Raw genomic sequence first — 19,442 nt, forward strand, 5'->3', positions numbered from 1 at the left:
TTTTCAAAGTCACCACTTAGGGGACCCTCACAGATGCTCTACATACAGCCTGAGCTGTTTCTGTCCACACACCCTAACCAGCTCCCACAGCCCTGTCTCAGGACCTAGCAGAGAGGCAAGTGGGCAGGGCCAGCCTAGCCCATCCGCTCGCATTCTGGGCCCCTCGGAGGCCCTGATGGCAGACACTTACACCTTCCCAGACTCCTGCAGCATCTCGAGCCATTGTGTCTGCTCAAACTCAGACTCAGCAGCCAACAAGACATTTCCCTGCCGGGAAGAGGAGCCACAGTGAGAGCAATCCACTCCAAAGGAGAGGGAGGTGAGATCTCCTCTCCCCCACCCCCAACAGGCCTGGGCCCTGACAGCCCTTTCAGGCTAGACTACACAGGGCTGTTCCCAGGGGGGACTAGCTGAAGCTGCTTTGTCCTGTGAACCCTGGGCTAGGGGAGGGTCCCCACTCACATGGAAATCCTGGTGTGAGATCTTCATGGCATAGGGCATGCTGGGCTCTTCTCTGGCCTCCACCAGGCAGCCGCCCAGTGGGATGACACCCTGTGGAAGAAGCAGAGCAGGCGACTCCCACCCCACCCAGCTCAGACCACTTAAGAGTCCCAGGAGGCTCCTGGAGAAAGTCAAGGGCTTTGTCAAGGACCTCAGGCTGGACCACATCCCAGGGTTATAACACCAAGGCTAGGACTGATTCCCAGAAAGAAAAAGAGCTAGGGTGGGCTCTGCGACTCAAGGTGTGTGTGTGTGTGTGTGTGTGTGTGTGTGTGTGTGTGTGTGTGTGTGTGTGTGTGTAGGGGGAACCCAGTGCAGAGGCTGGACAGGTTTCTTGAGCCCTGAGAGGATTTGTCCTCCACATTCTAAACCAAATCAAGACAACAGATAGTTTCCTACCATCCCCAAATGTCCCCAGTAGGGCCTCCCTTGCTGTGGCCCTGGACAGCAGTTTCCTTACCTTAGGATGTATATTGAAGTATTTATTGGTTTCAAAGCTCTTTTTTTCACTTTCAGAGTAGTAAAGAAGAAAGCTTTCTTTGATGATAAAAAACCTATGGGAGAGGCATGAAAAAATGGTGAGATCTTGTGAGTCAAGACAACCCTTGGGGACCCTGAACTCACATGGGTGCCCGTGGGGACCCTAGTTCACACTGCACACACCGCACATTGCACCAAGTGGCCTCAGATGGCCTTCTGTACGGGCACTGAAGGAGGGAGGTCCATGACTGGCCTCCAGGACTGCCCTCTTCAGCACAGTAGAAACCTGTTGTCCTTTACCCTTTGAACTATCTAGTACTCCAGTCAGGTGGAGCGCCTGTCCAGGTGTGGATGGAGGATGAGACACGAGTCTAGACCGCAGTTTCAGTGTAACCCAATGGAATTGGGTATCAGCTGTGGAGGTCTGCTGTCCTGATACCCCAAGGTGATACCTGCATTCTCTTTTGTCTGTCTCAGACTGGGATTCAAGTCTAACTTGGGATCAAAGTGGCCATGGTACTTTCTGTGAGGCAAATCCTCAATGCCAACAGGTAGACTCCTTGACCCGCCTTGGGGACCCATACAGAATGATCAATGGAAGCTTTAGGAAGTCAAGTGTGCTCCGGGAGGGGTGCTACACGGGGGTGTTCCAGGGAGTGCTCCAGGGGGAGACCCAATTAGGCCTCAAAGCTCCCAAGGCTCAAAAGTACCAGAGTTCTCCCTCCTCGGGGACAAATGCTCTGATGTGACCTGAAAAGGATCTGGTGGGATCCCAAGTTTTAGGGCGTGTGTGTGTGTGTGTGTGTGTGTGTGTGTGTGTGTGTGCCTGTGCACATGTATGTGTGTGTGCCTGTGAACATGTATGTGTGTATGCCTGTGAACATGTATATGTGTGAGTGTGCTTGTGCACATGTATGTATGTGTGTGTGTTTGTGCTTGTGCACATGTGTGTGTGTGCACAAGTGCGTGCTTGGGTACATACATGTATGTGTGTGTGTGTGTCTGAGTGTGCACACAGGGAAAAGTTCAGAGCATCGACATATTGGAACCTGCTAGGATAGACTCACAATGGCTAACAGTGTGACTCTCTTAACTGTTTAACATGCAGTGAAACAACACTGGTGACAATCTAAACCACGCAGGAGTATTTGTACCATGAAAACCAAGTACCGCAGAATCACCCCAAGACCTGTTGTTAAACTGTTCACTTCTGATGAGTAGCTTGAGAAGACGCTAGTGGCATCAAGAATTCAGAGGACCCCTGCAGGTTCTACCACCCACATGATCGTCCCTGCAACTATAGTGGCCTTGGGGCAGAGTGGAGGGGCAGCCTGAACGGCTGCAGCAGTCCCTTTCCGAGGGAACTAAAGCTCAACACTTTGTACTTTGGTGTGAGTTCATGATTTTGTGCCTCCCACTTTTGAGATGGAGGTCTTGCTATGTTGCCCAGGCTGGTCTTGAACTCATAGACTTGAGCAGTCTCCCCCATCTCAATTTCCTGAGCAGCTGAGACTGCAGAGCAGTCTGGCTTCAGCTCATTTTCTGTACTGTACCAACCCTCTTCCATCCACAGAACAATTGCAGCCCTGGTGGACACTGTGTTTGGATCCCTGCACTTGGCACTGCGTACCCACAGCCACACCGGTGTGCTTCTTTATCCAGGGAGGGCTACTGGGCTCCTGGAGGATGGAACCATGTCATATCAGTCCCGTGGGAAAGGCAGGTGCCCCCTGACTGTTCCAAAAGAATGTCACAGTGAAGGTAAGAGCTTAGACCTCCCATTTTCCAGCTTGGGGATGGGGAGTTTGAGTAAAGACACTCAGCTCCCTGAGCCTTAGTCTCCATAGACCAGAAGTGATGGCACCTACATTACGGGATGGATGTGGGGACTGAATGAGACTGTAGTCATGTGTGAAGGACCCAGGATGGGGTGGAATGATGTATGACCTGATGAGGTCCCTCTGCGGGAAATGCAGGCAGGCAGAACAGAGCTGTCTCACCACCACCATGATGGCACCCCCACAATAGTGCCTCATGAGCCCCTTAATATGTTCAATCCCTCTTCTGAAGAGTGACTGTATCTGGACACAGGATTTTTAGGAGGGGACTATGGTCCAGTGAGCTAATAATTAGGCAGGGCCATGATCTAATGGAGCTGTGGCTTTATCAAACAGGAACCTGGGCTGGAGGTGTAGTTAATGGTAGAGTGTTTGCCCAGCATACACAGAGCAATCTCTAGTACCACATAAACTAGCATTGTGGAACACACCTCTAACCCCAAATATTCGGGAAGTAGAAACAAGAGAATAAGGAGTTCAAAGTCATCCTCAGCTACGTAGTCAGTTCAAAGCCAGTCTTGGCCACAAGAGGCTCACCAGTGGCACATGCCTCAAATCCCAGCACATGAGATGCTGAGATAGAAGGACTACAAGTCTAAGGCCAGCCTGAGCTGCATGGAGGGCCCCTATGTCAAGAAGAATCAGAGAAGGCAATCTGTAAAGAAAGAGCAGGTACCTCAGACACAGGGCTCACAGGTACCAAGGTCCTGGGTTAGAATGTACTTGGTTCTAAAAGGACCCAAAAGGCGGAAGCAGGGGAAGCAAGACTACAATTTCTGTATCTAGACTACAAAGGCCCTCTGGCTACTGTGATAGCAATAAAGGCAGCACTTAATTCACTGAGCCCTTACCCCCCCCCCAACCCACCCCTGGCTCCACAGGGTTTCTTCTGTTAATACATTTAACACGCACAGTTGCCCATCCAGGCAGGTGCCCCTGTACTTCCTATGTGCAGAAATGGAGGAGAGAGGTGACATGAGGACTTGAAACTACCTGGTAGAGACTGGCTTTCTCTCAGAGTAAAATGGCTGTGGCAGGTCTTTGAGCAGGAGTGACAAGACCTGACTTACATTGTCAAAGGCTAGCCCTGGCTGCTGCATGGGAAACAGATTGCCCTGGCATAAGCAGGGCACCTGCTAAAAAGCTATCACCACACATCACTGGAGGCAAGAGGTATGTAGAATGGATAGAGACATGTAGAATTTCCAGGATCTTCCCAATACACAGGGTGTCCCCAGATGTCACCCCCCTCCTAAGGCAAGCACAGAAAAGTGGAGGAGATGCTCCAGGCAGCCTTTGCTCCATGGTGGCCATACTTCAGCAGCAGGACTGCCACATGAGCAATACCTGGCACAGACCTGGAGGCAGAGGGGAAGCTCCAACACACCATGGCTCATTTAACCAGACCCAAAAGATCTTTGCTTATCCTACTGCCTTGGTGGTGGCCACTCTGATGTCCTTTAGCTTCTACTCAGTAGCTGGCACCCTTACAAGTCTACGCAAGCTGCATAGAGAGGCATTCATCTTCTCATGCCTTCTTCAAAGTTGCCCTGATCTAGACACCCTCATTCAGTATGCAAGGCTGGGACAACCTCCTTTGGGCCCTGTAGAGCTGCAAGCCAGTGTAAGGGCTGGTCACAGTCACCATGTCTACGTATTAGCTTCTGTGAGGCAAGCTATGTGAGGACCAGAGGACTCTCAGAACAATGCTGGAGGCAGGCGGGGCCTTTCACTCCCATTTCACAGGTAAGAAAAGAAGGGCTTAGATGTGATGTAAACTACAAAGTCCTACAACTGCAGAAGGAAGATTGGAACCCAGGACCACCAGGTCCTGCTCCTGCCTCCTATATGGCTCATGGAGCTGCTGTCCTGGCTCAGGACACACACCCAGGATAGAGAGGTAGGAAGCCAAGTTGCAGTTGCCAAGGTGGTAGATCCACCAGTTACTAGCAGTAGTGGGCGAGGCACTCATCTTCTTAGGCCTCGGGTCCCGTGTGGAACTTGAGGATGATAATTAAAGGCTATTTCTCTTGCCTGGAGGGAAATGAGTCTGATCACATAAGGACTTAGCTCATAGTAAACACACAGGAAGAGTTCACTGTTATTCTGATTACTGCTACGCCTTATCCTTGAGTTCAGTGTCTCTGCAGCCACCCTGCCCCTCTTCCCATTTGTGCTCACACAGCAGCTTCTGAAGAGAACATGGCGGCAGTCCAGCTGGCTGGCTTCTTGCTCTCTGCTCTCCAAACACATGTCACAGCCCCATCCTCCTCCTGTCTGAAGCTTCCCCCATCTCCAGGGCCAGCATCTGTCCTTGGAGAAGCTTTACTGTCAGCTTTTGCTTTTAGCCCTCCTGGGTTACGGGAAGCCTGGAGTCTGTGCATGATAAAGTTTTCATGTCCTGGCTGCCTCCCCTCTCTGAATTATTATTATTATTATTATTATTATTATTATTATTATTATTATTATTATGTCTCAGGTGGTCAGGCTGGCCTCAAACTCACTATAGAGCTGATGCTGACCTTGAACCTCTGATTGAAGGGACCAGCTCCCCATTTCGGCTGCCCTATAAGATCTCTATGTAGACACTTCGCAGTGTCTTTGCTAGCCATCCGCCATGGCGGGTGGGCGAAAGACCCGAGCTAACATGGGGTTAGCTCGTTAAAAAAAAAAATAAAGCCTCATGCAGTTTGCATCAAGCTCTCAAATCTGCCTGGTGATTGGGGTGACCTCGGTCCTGGGCTGGGACCCCGGAGGCCTGAGTTTTCCGGGGGTCTAACATGATCTTTCTGCCTCCATCTCCCGAGTGCTGTGATTATAGGCATGGGTCACCATGCCTGGTTTATGGAGATCTGAGAACTCAACACAGAGCTTCATGCATGCTAGACAAGCAGTCTACCAAGTGAGCCATATCCTCAGCCCCCACTCTGCTATTTCCATCTCCAGATGGAAGAATTTAGAAGTCAGCAAGTTATGCCCTTTACTACCCAAACTTTACTGACATTATCTTATTTAAATGTCTCTAAGTGATGGGCGGGATTTTTGTTTCCTAGTACACTGGTGAGAAAACTGAAGCACAGTGAGATTAAACAACTGGAAAGTGGTTAACTCGGAGCTCTGCTGACAAAGCTCAAGTTTCCGGCTGCCTGTGCTCTGTGCTGCCAGTACTCCTCGCCACTATTAGCAGCAGTTTGACTCCCGTGAGCCAATCACTGTAAAATGGCTGCAGGGCCCACTTGGCTCAGGTCAGAGACCTGTTACAGAGCCAACTACTTCGCCTAAGCAGGTACCATGCTGGGCCCTGGCAGCTTGATGAGTCCCTGCCCCCAAAGAGCTCAAGAGCTGAATGCAGGAGAGAGCGTGTGGAAAGAAAGAATTGTAAAATAGCTGCTGTTTATCAAGCTCCTTCTTTGTACCAGGCCCTGTTTGAGCAACGGCCGTTTGTGTAGTAATTCATTCACTGCTTAGTCAAGGTAGGCGACGAAACTGGAATGCAGGGAAATTAAACAATACGTCCCAGATCACACAGTGGGTAATCGGGGAAGCTAAAAATAGAAAGCACAAGGATATGGGGTGACGATGTCAGGCCACGGAGGTACACAGCAACATGGAAGGCACCAGGAGGATGCTGTGACCCTGGGAAACACCAGGACACATTCCTGTGACATTATAGCATGACAGAGTGCATTGCAGTGTTACACGGCGCCTGGAGGAATACACAGAGACTACAAAGCACCAGACACAGAGCAACAAGGGAAGTTTGTGTAAAAAGCAGAAGCGTGCCCCCCCAGGGGATGAATGGGTTAGGGTCTGACCAAGGTCTGAGAGGAGGTCATAACGGATCAGGGTTTTAAAGATTAAGAAATGTCTTAAGAAGTTGGAGGAGGTGGAAGAGGAAGCAATGTTCTCCTGACAGAGAAGGGCATATGTAGAGAATGGTGTACTCAAGGTCCTCAAAATATGTCTGCTATATGCAGATAAGTGCTAAAGGAGTGGCCAGGGTTTAGGGGGAATGGAAGGAGAGAGGGCAGGTCTGTAAACAGGGGCTGAGAGCAGGCAGTGCCCCCGCCCCCCACCTTGCACAGATATCAAACCAGTGCTGGGAGGTCAATTTGTGGATTTAGAATTAAGAGAGGTGGCCCTGAGGAGGTCACTCACATCTGGGCAAAGGGATGAACCAGAGTTATTAGAACGTAAAAATCAGCAGAGCAAGCTGAATAGTTAGACAGGAGCATGACCTAAGTCCCATGACACCATGGCCAGGGTTTTTAGCCTGAGTGACACAGGTGTCATCTAACATGAAGGATTTTCATAGTGTGGCTTCCCTTCCCTCTACCCTGTGCTCTGAGTATAGTAAGGGCCCAGCCAGAGCTCAGTGGTTAACACTGAGATCCAACAGAGGCGGAAAGAAATGTTCAGAGCACACATGCAGTGTATATCAGACAGGCCTTGTTAAAGAACGATCAGCCTGGGGCTGGAAAGGTGGCTCAGTGATTAAAGGTACTGGCTACTTTTCTAGAGGACCTACATGTCAGCTCTCGGCCATATGTAACTCCAGAAAGGCTCTCAGCAGCAGCCATGAATCTGGGCCAACAGAGTGGCATTGTATGCACACACATACAAACAGGCATGCACATATAGATGCAAGTTTAAAAAAATAAACAAAACCTAAAACCAACACACAAAGACTGAAAAAGAAAACAAACAAACCAATGTTAAAATAGGTTTCAGAAAACAAGAGGAAAGAGCCCATCTGAAGGCGCTTGCCCTTCTGTGATGTCCCTCAGCTTCCGTGTTGTCACACTTCTCTTTAAGTGTAGTTTGCTCTGCCCACAGACCATGTGTGAGAGATTAGAGGTGTGTGGCAGTGGAGATGACTACGTTGGGAGTGGGGAGACTGAGGAACCAGCCAAGTTCCACCCAAAGTATTCAACACGTGATGGCAGGACGTCTGGGTTCAACACCTCCTGGTGATTGGCAGAGACAAGATGCAGGATTTAGACTTCTGTGAGATTTTGATCTTGGGGCCAAAGTTATCTCACTCTCAAGTGGGCAGCAGGAACCTGCCCAAGGTATGTTTTCCCAGCAAGGACAGGGTGAGCTGAATCCTGGAGGCACGGTGGTGGCCTCAGAAGGGCATCCCAGGTAGCCTTTGCTGACCCTGGCTGAAGCCAAGACCCTTCTCTCCTCCCCTTCAGAGCACTCAGATTTTTGCATCTGCATTCACGCTACCCCCAGAGGAAGGAGATGGCTGTGCCCTCTAGAGCCCTCTTGAAATTCTCTTTTCTCTGTTAAGGAACACTGTGATTGCCTTCCCTTCTTTTGCCCAGAGGAAAGCAAATTAACAATGAGGACATCTTCCCACCACTGTTTGGGCAAGGTGGGGTAGAGGTGGTGGTAGGGTACCGGAGGCTCCCCCGAAGACAGACCCTAAGGAGGAGAAGTTTTATAGAAGGCAGCCAGCCACAGCCAGCCACAGCCAGCCACAGCCAGCCACAGCCAGCCACAGCCAGCTCCATCCAGGCTGGTGGTTATTTGTGCAGCATGGAGCCTCTCCAGACCTCTTTCCCTCAGCTGCCCAGTACAGACAGCATTGATTTTCCTAATAGCGAGCCTCCGCAGTAGTGGGTGTTGGCTGCCCTGTCCCAAGCCTTCCTGTGGTCACTAATTAGCTGAGGTCCAGAGACTGCACTTCACAAATGGAAACTGGAGCCTAGAGGCCTTGTTGGGAAGCAAGAGGAGGCTGGTCTGGGCATCAGGCCTGCTTCTATACTCTGACTTTCTGACTGGCTGTTGCTGACTCAAGGGAAAATCATGTGTGTTGGGGGTGGAGGATGGGGAACAACTCTCCCAGAGGTGGGAACATGAACAAAGTCTAGAGCTGGCAGGTAAGATGGTAGCTGTTTTCTGAGACCCAGAGGAGGGGGAGTCTTTGCATAGTGACAGCTCCTGAGTGAGGAAGGTGAAGGAGGTGACAGTCTCTTTCAAAGGGTTGGGAACTGGACTTGGCACTGGGACTTATTGTTTTGACTTAGACTGGTTTGTTTTGGGTGTCTGTGGGGACTGTTGACAGAGATTCTCAGGGCCAAATGTTCTGGCCTCTACAACATTGCTTTTAGCTAAGAGGTTTTCTCCTGGCACTTATCAGCCCCAAATCAGCTGCAGTAGCCAGGTCTCCCTGTACCTACAGAGGAAAAGGGACCCAGGAGACTCAGGCTAGGGGGTCCAAGGCACGTACCACATAATGAATGCAACTGGGTGAAAATGCCTGGCAGGAAAAGTCTTTTTTGTTGTTGTTTGTTTTTGTTTTTTAAGACAGGGTTTCTCTGTAGCTTTGGAACCTGTCGTGGAACTCACTCAGTAGACCAGGCTGGCATCTAATTTACAGAGACCTGCTTGCCTCTGCCTCCCAAGCGCTGGACTTAAAAGAGTGTGCCGCCACCGTCCAGCTCAGGAAAAGTCTTAAATGAGAACAAAAAGTCAGACATGATGAAGAGAGAAGGTTGCCTGGGGTAGCTGGACATTGTGCACGATAGCTGTGGCACAATAGTTCACAAGAGCTCCTCTCCCCACTCCTCCTTCCCCCACTCCCCATACTCACTCAAGTGCTGTGGCAGAGACTGGATGCTCCTGGCCCTCAGTGGCTGCAGTTCAGACAGTGCAGCCCTTCACACTGCTCCAAGCCTTCACTTAAAGTATCAGAGAGTAACTCAACTTGGGAGGGACTCAAGGGGGCCTATATCCCGTTAAATCCCCTAGAGAAACCAGCCAGAAGTAATAAAAGTGTATGAAGCCGTCTGCAAAACGTGAAATCCCATCCACACCTCCATTTGTTCTGAGGTCTTACAGGAATATTAAATTATTCATCAAAATCGAATATAGGAACTAACCATACCACATGCACATGATCTGTGGTCGGAGGCACTCAGACTCATGCTGTGGGATGGAGAAGGGGCTGTGGTCCCAGGAATGGTCACACCCTCCAGGGAGGGGCCCGGACAAAGTCTGAGTCTTTTAGACACCAGCAGTAGATCATAGTTGACTTGAGGATGAACGAGGTGCAGAAAATGGTCCTTTGCCTTTGCGGCCAGCTTTAGGAGGCTTCTGCAAGTCCACATCTGATTCCCCTTCTCCCAATACGTGTCAGGGCCATTTGTATATAAAAAGCCCAGGTTTATCTGGGGTCTTCATTTGGAGTTGGTGCTGAGAATGGGGCCAAGGTTGCTCTGGCTCTCTCCAACACCTGTCCTTTGGATAGGACCAATCTACCCTTTTCCCCACTCCAACTTCAGGGGTATACACACACACACACACACACACACACACACACACACACACACCACACACACGCACAAATATAGGCATATGTATATATGTATATATAGGCATATGTATATATGTATATATGTATATGTAGGCGTATGTATGTATGTATGTATGTATGTATGTATGTATGTATGTATGTATCAAGGCACAGCTGGAAGAGTTACCAACACAACTTCTTACAGAAGGTTTGTGGTTCTCATTTCTCCTGAGTGTTTCAGAACGGCCAGTGGTCTGCTGGATAGAGACTGGCGTCCATCTCCCAGCCCACTTTAAGCCTCAACAAAGGAATGGAATCGGCTGTGGAGGTCTCTGCCAAATCTGGTTAGAGACACGGCATCTCCTCCTGCTCAGTCTGGTCCAACTTAACCTCAGTCTCTCTCCGGCCCACATGCAGCCTCGCCACTTGGGACCCGGGACTTGGTTCATTCCTCAGAGAATTCCCAGCAACTACTGGCCTGTGATTACATTCTAGTTCCAGCGGCCAATTAAAGTCGCATCTTGGGGACAGCACATTGAGAAATTGGCTGGGCGGGCCAAGGTCACAGAGGAAGGCTGAGGCAAGGTGGTGACTACAGGAATGGGAGGGGTCCTGAGGCCTGGGGCTCACTCCCAAGGCGGGGAGGGGAGGTCTCCCGGGACGCGGGAACCCACTCACCGCCGGGACCACTTGGCCGACGATCTCCCGAACGGTCGCTTCCACAGAACCCCGTAGAGCTGCACTTTGGTGCTGATGTCCAGCGCGTCCGCGTCGGCCTGCTCCAGGGATGGCGACGGCGACACGGAGTTGGACTTAGACGTGAACATCCTGCCTCGGAGGCGCTGCCCCGGCCGGGTCCACCCCTTTCGTGGGACTGGAAGGGACAGGGAGGACGGCGGGAAGCAGTGCGCGCCACGAGCAAAGGCAGCTCGGGACGCCGTCGGGGCGCGTACCAGCAAGCGGAGCCGGACGCGGAGGGGCGCGGAAGTCGCAGCCAGCGGCTGGGACGCTGCTCGGGAGCACCGCCGACCGGGAGGGAACTCCGCGGGGAGGGCAGCTCCGCCGCAGGCTCGCAGCATCCACTCCCCCACCCCCCCGCACCCCCTCCCGCGCTGGCAGCCTCAATTCTGGTGGCCTGGATTGGCTGGGAGTGGCAGGTGAGCCGGCCACAGGCCAGCGGCGAGCGCCAATCAGGGCTGGCGCCGGCTGCAGAAAGCCCAGCTCTGTGAGTTCGCAGGGTCCCGGCCTGTCGTTCGGCCCGGGATTTGGCCACTGCACCTCCCCACCCCCACCCAGGAGCCCAGCGCTTCCCCAGTCCCTTATAGTCTGTGGTGCCTACATTAAAACGCTGGCTAGGTGTGCTTGGTGAGGAGCAGGAGTCACTCGGTAAACACCCGCTCGCCTCTGGCCGTGGGCGTGGTGTTAGGGACCTGGACTAGTGATTCCAACTCAGGCCTGCAATGGCTCTGCAAGCCGCTGGACCGTGTTTTTCTCACCTGTAAAGCAGAGACGCTCCTACCTCTTGGAGGCAGGCCAGTGGCCAGCTAAGACTTCGGTAAGTGCCCAAGGACCCGCCTCGGAAAAATAGGTTCCAGCAAGGTTCGGGGCCCTTCCCTGTCCCTGCAGGTGGGTTTCACGTTGCACCGCCGCGTCTGCCTAGACCAGATTGAATTTCTTTTCCTGGCACTTGGCAGTCTGTGCCGGCATTTGACACTCAGTGTCAATCTCAAACTGTCAATGCAGTTTGTGATCGTGATTTATCTGTGTGCCTCCTGTGCTTCCTGGGGCTACCTGTGCTCTGTGCACTTCCGTTCTCAGTGTAGGCATTTGTTGACTTTCTGGCCAGGTCTGGTGACTGCCTTTGGCCTCCTTCTCTGCAGGTGGAAAGGCACTCCAAAAGTGAAGAAGGGTTTGTTTGCAGACTGGAGCCGCTCCCCTCTTTCTCCTCCTTCTAAGTCTTTTCTAGGCTGAGAACTGGCCGCCCATGTCAGGAGGTGAATCCCCTCATGATTCACCCATGCCCTTAGTGAAACCACTTTCTTCCCTCAGGATCTGTGATTTCTCTGTGTGAAATAAAAGAGTGAAATGGCATCAGAGCTTGCAAGTAAATGGGTAATCTGAAAGCCAAATCAGTTTGCCCAGGTTTGATTAACTGGCCCTAAGCAAGCACCATCAAGGCAAACTTAGTACACCTTGTTACAAGGGCTCATTTGATGAATGCATGCACGGTGTAACCACCACCCAAGAGAGATATAGACCTTTCCAGTCCTAGCAGACTTCTCCAGCCAGCTCTCAATCTTTCCTCACTTTCACCATTTACTTAATGATTTTAAATATTTGACCTGAATGCCCTAAAGGGCATCCTTCAGAGACCTCATCGTTGTCATCTCTTGTTGTCTTACCTGCCCAGCTTTTCTTCTCTATAGTCCATAAAGACTATTTTTGTCTTACCGAGGATCACACCTGGAGCCTTTTAAAAGCAAGGCATTTGCTCTTCCATTCAGTTACACCTCTGGTCCTTTGCAGGTGCTCAAGTTTATAATCCTGATGCCTGGACACCTTTCTTACTTTAGGAGCCCTGCTCTTCTTAGATACAAACAAACACACCAAAAAAAAAACCCAACCAAATAAAACTTGCACCAAGAGCTTGTGGTATCGTGTTCTCTGGAGCACAGTAGGGTCTTGACTTGCAGGTGATAAACACAAGGAAGCAGGATGCATAGGTATGTGCTTTTCCAGGGAAGCAGGTGCCTAAGGTACTGTGGCTTCTGGGTTGCCTTCCTGATGCAGCGGTAGCAAGGTTGCCAGCTGAAGCAGTAGCCACTAGGAGTCAGACTCCTGGGAGCGAGCACAGGACAGCAGCAGCTAATGCTCTGTGGCACAGGCAGGGTTTGAAGTATTGTTCTGGAAACCTCCCCTCAGACCTGGTTCTCTGGCCCTCCTGACAGCCTTTTAGCAAATTCATTCTTCCTGTCCTGAATGAGGTCAGTGGCAGCTCTGGCCTTCCTTGTAGTAAAGGCCAATGATGAGCTTGGGAGCCTCTGCATGGGCGGAACCGCTCATGGGAGGTTTTTTCAAGAGGAAGGGCTGAGTGAGCCCGGGGGCACCTGGGAACGATCTGTGGTGAAAGAAATGGAGCCTAGGTTTCTTCAGTGGCCGAGAGAAGCCAGTCTTGCTCATGTCATCTGCATGTGGGGCAGATGTCCGGACAGCCGTCAGCTAACAGTTAATGTTGGGCAGAAAAACTGTAAGAGGCAAGCAGTGAGACACTTCAGTGATTCTTTTTCCCTTGTCAAACAGCCCAGATGATGCCAGGTCAGGCATGGGCAAAGCTTTTCCATCTCCACTGTATTCTCTGCCCAGCTGATGGGAGTCTTAATGCACACTGAGAGGTCTAGGGAAGACAAACAAACCAGGGCTGAGGACCAAGTAAGTGAGGGCTGCCTAAGAGCTTGACTGCCTTCCTTCCTCCTTCCTTCCTTCCCACTTCCCTCCCTCCCTTCCTTTCCTTTTTGAGACAGGATCTTGCCACGTAATCCAGCTGTTCTCAAATTTGTCATCCTCCTGCCTCCACTTCTGGAGTGCTGTGATTACAGGAGTGTACTGTCACACTTGGCCAGGACTGCCCAATCATAACAATCAAATGAGCCTGGGGAAACTCAGGCTAAAGGTGCCCCACCCCCAATCTCCTGGTTAGATGTGGAGCTGCTGTTCTTAGTGTGCTGTCTGCAGCTCACCTAAATTGGCTAAATTGTGACAAGAGGCTGAGGGGAAGGTTTTATTCTTCATTGCCCCATGAGAAAAATCAAGATTAAAAAAGTTTACCTGACTCTTAATTTAAGTGACTCATATGGCCCCAGTAATTTATCCATTTCTTCTAGATTTTCCATCGTTTTGGAACACAAGTTTTTAAAATATTCCCTAATGATCCTGGATGCCATTGGTATCTGTTGGAACAGTATCAAGTCCCACTTCCACGTCTTTCTTATCTCTCTCTCTTTCTGAGACAATATCTCACTGAGTAAACCTGGCTGGCTTGGAAGTCGCTATAATGAGCATGACCTTGAACTCACAGAAATCCTCCTGCCTCTGCCTCTAGAGTGCTGGGATTAAAAGTGTACATCACCATCCCTTGCTCTAATTGTCCTAATACTGCTCTCCTCTTTTTCTTATGGTGAGCTTGGCTAAAAGTTGTCAAGCTTGTTTGTCATTCCAAAGAACTAACTCAAGGAGCAGGGGAGATGGCTCAGTGGTTAAGAGCATTTGTTGCTCTCTTGTAGAGACAAGAGTTCAATTCCCAGCACATGTGGCTCACCTATAACTTCAGTTCCAGGGGATCCAGTGCCCTCTGGATCTCCGTGGGGTACCAGAGACACATGTGGTACGAATGCATACATGCAGATAAAACACTCATACATGTAAATAATCTTTATTTATTTATTTATTTACTTATTGTTTTGTTGAGAAAGGGTTTCTCTGGTTCTTAGAATTTTTTAAAAAGAACTGTTTACTTCGTTTTACTGTTTAACTCTGTTTCGCTTTTTTTTTCTATTTTCTCAGTCCCTGTTTCATTACTTTTTATCTTTTGCTTTGGCATCTGGCTTGTTCTTGTATTCTAAGACTCTGAGGTGCACTGCTCAGTTTTTGTTTTTGTTTTTGTTTTTGTTTTTTTAAGTTATCTACCACTCAGGAGAAACACTTCTGTAATCTTATTATTCAGGAATCTGAGGCAGGAGAATCACAACTTGGAGATCAGACTGGGCTGCATAATGAGACACTGTATCAAAAACAGTAATTGTGTACTCAAGGTTACACAGCTAGGCTTTTCCTGAAACATGGTGGACCTGTGTATTGACATGTTCTGAATGTAGACCTTCGCACTGTAGCTCACAGCTTGTGAATGGAGCCATTTGAATGTTATCTGTGTTAGTCATTTCTCAATTGACAACTTACCTCGGGGTTCTTTTAGAGACCATTCCTAAAATTTATGTGTACATATGTTTAGTTGAGTGGGTTTTGTGTGCACCGTGTGCATGCAGGAACCCTGAGGGTGTCAGGTCCTCTGGAACTGGAGTGTTAACAGTCCACTCTACAGAAGCAGCCTCCAGGAAGGAGCTGTGTGAATGAAACCTAATGGGGATGAGCTCTCTGCTCTTAGACAGGCTAATTCACACACTCACAAAAAGGCAATGAAACACTCCTTGCAGGGAAATGGAGACAAGAGTTTCACTGGAGTTACACCCAGACTGGGCCACAAAGGCTTCCAGCAACATGTTCAAAAGTGGCTCTTTCCCCAGTGTCACTTCCTCAGCTCCCTACCCACTCTGTCCTTGACCCCACCCCCCACATGACCATAGACGAATGCTGTTTTCCCTGTTTCCCTGATTCCAGGTGTGTACCCAGGAATGATACAGCTCTGGCTTCTCTGAGCTACCGCAGCACCCAACTATCCCTAGAGGAGCAAGAAGTAGAAGCGGCCAGCCCTTGGAGCAGCATCAAATATCTCCATTCTCTAACCCTAATTCCAGGACTCAGACTCTCACCCTGGAGCCCACAGAAAGGCTGTGGCCAGTTTCAGATAGCCTTGGTTCTGGTGGCTCCTTGCTGTTCTTGTACTCTAGCACACTGTCTGCTCGGTTGGAGTTTCCTCCTGTGATGGCTGTTCTTCTAGAGATAAGCTACTTCAGGACAGGAACAGGGTATGCAGCAGGCATTCCTGCATTGACACATCTTTGCTTAGTGGTTTTCTGTTCGTGTTGGCCAACCAAATGGAGGCTAGTATCTCAGGGCCCTTGGCTTCCTCTACTCTAAAATGGAATCTGTGGAGTGCCCGAGATGGATGTGCAAGCCACTTTTCAATGACAGACTTTTGAGACATTAGCTGTGAGAATCAAGGATGATCACTGGGCCCCCCACACAGCAGGATCCCACAGAGTCCAGGCTACTAGCTGTCCCCCATCAAAGCCTAAAGCTGACCCCTGAGTCGGCATCACTCTGGTCACCACTGCTTTGACTCTAGTTCCCAACTCCTGACCTTCAGCTGTAATACCACACGCATGCACGCACCCACGCACCCCAGTTCTGATGTTCTGGCTGTCATGCATTTCTGTGTCTTTTCCCTGCTTGCTCTTCCCTCTGTCTAGAATGCTGCTCTTCTTCCTTCTTAGCCCTGCTTAGACAGACTCAGGGCAAATGACTCTTCATTTGTAACGCCCTTCCCCACATCACTCCCCCGGTAAACTCCTTTTTCTTGTGTTCCATTCCTTCTGTGATTGAACTTTCTAATGCAGGCAGGGTTGCTGTGCAAGGGGACAGCATTCATCTCATTTCTGTTTCTGCGACAAAAAAAAGCAACATAGGAGAGGAAATTATTTATTTGGCTTATAATTCCAAGTTACAATCTATTTTGGGTAAGTCAAGGCAGGAACTCAAGCAGCCAATCACATCACACCCAAGACCAGGAGCAGAGCGCATAATTGCTTACTTGCTTAGTGCCCAGCTGGCTTTCTCTACTCATGCAGGCCAGAGCCTAGCCCATGGGAGGGTACCATCCCAACCAATTAACAGTCAGGACAGTTTTCCACAGGCATGCCTACAGCAGGCCAACCTGCTCCAGATAATTCCTCATTGAGACTTCCTCCCAGGTGACCCTAGGTTGTGACAAGTTGAGTTAGAATGAACCAGGGCAGGAAGTAATGTGGGGCACATGCCCTGTCATGGGTCCGAGCAAAGCAAGGAAAAGTTGAAGGTAGGGTAGGCAAATGGGAGTATTATATGGGCATGAAGACTTCCCCTGACTGGGTGGTCAGTGTCCCCACAGACCCTGCAGGAAGGCTGCCTGCCTGGGGGAACCCACCTGAAGCCACTCTGCTGCGCCACCAGGGATAGCCCTGCCAGGGCTCCCTTGCACTAGTTTCACAGATTGTTCTCCAGGAGGCCTGTTGCCCTAACTGCCCACAAGTGCTCACACACACAAGTGCTCACACCCAAGGATGCCAGGGTAGATGTTTCTAGCTAGAACACCTAGCTGCCCTGCTGACCTGCCACTCCCCAGCACTAATATGGGCCTTTGGAACCCTGGGGCAACGGACTTCTCAGCTTATGCTGCTACCCCTTGAGGGTGCTATGTGGATTAAAATACATATATTAATTTAGTTTCTAAGAAGATGGCGATTTTATTTGAACCTTGGCAGATGAGTTTGGTTAATAAACCTGTAAGCCATTTATTGTTATAATCTCACACATTCCCAAAACATACCTGAGGGAGAGCCAGGGATTTGGTCCCTCATGTAGAACCGAATACAAAATTCAGCAGGCCAGAAAGCATTGTTAGACACCAGTGCCAGTTCTATCTTTACTCAATAAAAAGGTTGAAGGTAAGCTACTTTGAAACCCTCTAGAATTCATAGGTCAGAAGTGGGCCCTATAGCCAGGAGTGGTCCATACCTGCAGTCCCAGCAAGTGGGAGGTGGAAGGAGGTGGGTCATGAATTCAGAGCCTGCTTGGGCTACACAGTGAGACCCTTCCTTCAGTGGTGAGAAGGCCTTCCAACACTCAGCACCATATTAGCTTGGGATGCTTGTGCAAATCCCACAGAGGTTAATTTCTGATTCTCAAAGAATTGAGTAAATCTGTCTGGGGCCAATATTCAGGCTAATTCCCTAAATGTACCCAATCTTGTTGTAGGACAAAGGCTGCAACTGAAGAAAATAAAGCAGGCCTGCTTCTGCTGTCCCTCCCTACCTCTTGTCCTGACCCAGAAAGCCAGCTAAATCACAGGCTGGAGAGCTAGAAACATGAGGGTTGGAGAGATGGTTCAGTGGTCAAGAACACTTGCTGGTCATTCAGAGGACCTGGGTTCGATTCCCAGCACTGACACGATGCTTCACAAACATCTCTAACTTTGGTTCCAGTGGATCCAAAACCCTCTTTGGTTCTCTGAGGGTACATGGTGCACATATATCCACGCAGACAAAATACTCATACATATAAAATATAACCTAAAAAAATAGAGGTTTTGGTGATAATGGTAGAGGTCTATGCACAGAGGAGGCACTGGGCAGGGTCACTCCTAGGACACGCCCTTTTTATAGCCCAGGGACACAGAGAGCACAGGAACACTGGGGAGAAGGCTAGAGGCAGGCCGTGCAGCCCGCCAGGTGAAGCAGGACTCTGCTCAGAAGTGTGGGGCCTCAGTTCCCTCTCAGGAATTTAGGGGAAAAGGAATGCAGGGAGGGGGGGGAATCTCCAGTAGCCGCTAGAATGAAGAGACCCAGAAACCCCGTGTGGCCACATCCATGTAACGCCTGCATGGTGAGTAGGCAGGCCTGCGCCTGGCCGGGGACACTGATGGGGTCCACTTACTTACCTGGGCTTTTATATTCTTCTCCAAACCCTCACTATGACAGGGTCTCATGTAGTCAAGGCTCACTTTGAACTCCAGATCTTCCTAAGAAGTAACACAAACTAAGGACTGCCAGCTACTTGGCTGGTGTCTTTCCCTCTCCTAAGAAGTGAGGCAGAGAACAAAGCTAACTGAACTTCCTCAGATTCCAGATGCCACTTCTCTACGAAGACTCCTGCAGAGGTGGCAGGGACCACAAGTAGATGTCCTCTTTGCTGATTTTCTCTCTCTCCCTTTTTAGAATTTTTATTATTTATTTTAATTTTTAGCTGGTTTTCTTTCTACCCCCCACCCCCACCTCACTCCCACCCCCGCCCCTGGGTTTCTCTGTATGTAGCTCTGGCTGGCCTGGAACTCACAGAGATCTGTCTGCCTCTGTCTCCCAAGGCTAGGCGCCACCACCGCTGGTTTTCTTTATATATATAATTTCTGCCTGCATGTATGCCTGCAGGCCAGAAGAGGGCACCAGATCTCATTACAGATGGTTGTGAGCCATCATGTGGTTGCTGGGAATTGAACTCAGGACCTCTGGAAGAGCAGCCAGTGATCTTAACCACTGAGCCATTTTGCAGCCCTAACTGGTTTTCTTAATGAAGAGATGTTTTCCAGAAATCTGGAGCACCTGAGATTCATATGAGACTCTAATGGTGTACAATAGCACTTACTGCATCACCATACTGCCGTGTGAAGCAATCTATTAGAAATTATCTGAGCCGGGGGTGGTGATGCACACCTTTAATCCTAGGGATTGAGTGGCAAAAAGGTAGGTCACTGGGTTTGAAGCTAGCTATAGAGTTAGTTCTAGGATATCCAGGGCTACATAGAGAAACCCTGTCATGGGCATGAGGAAATCTGAACTCTAAGATCTAAGCACAGACAACTTTTGGAACAGGCCTCTAATACTTCATGAAATAAT

General features: G+C 49.9%; 1 protein-coding gene across 1 annotated transcript in view; it reads right to left on the minus strand.

The window, feature by feature from the left end:
• Window positions 1-18,790, minus strand: part of Plekhd1 (pleckstrin homology and coiled-coil domain containing D1) — a 42,386-nt gene extending 23,596 nt beyond the window's left edge. The window contains exons 1-5 of the mRNA XM_027418408.2: window positions 12,525-18,790; window positions 10,801-12,185; window positions 962-1,055; window positions 463-552; window positions 191-267 (exon numbers count right to left, since the gene is read on the minus strand). Of these exons, the coding sequence (XP_027274209.1) occupies window positions 191-267; window positions 463-552; window positions 962-1,055; window positions 10,801-11,201 (662 nt within the window). The 5' untranslated portion in view covers window positions 11,202-12,185; window positions 12,525-18,790. The remainder of the gene's footprint in view (window positions 1-190; window positions 268-462; window positions 553-961; window positions 1,056-10,800; window positions 12,186-12,524) is intronic.
• Window positions 18,791-19,442: the final 652 nt, after the last annotated feature.

This window comes from Cricetulus griseus, chromosome 5, assembly GCF_003668045.3.
Source record: "Cricetulus griseus strain 17A/GY chromosome 5, alternate assembly CriGri-PICRH-1.0, whole genome shotgun sequence".
Lineage (NCBI taxonomy): Eukaryota > Metazoa > Chordata > Mammalia > Rodentia > Cricetidae > Cricetulus > Cricetulus griseus.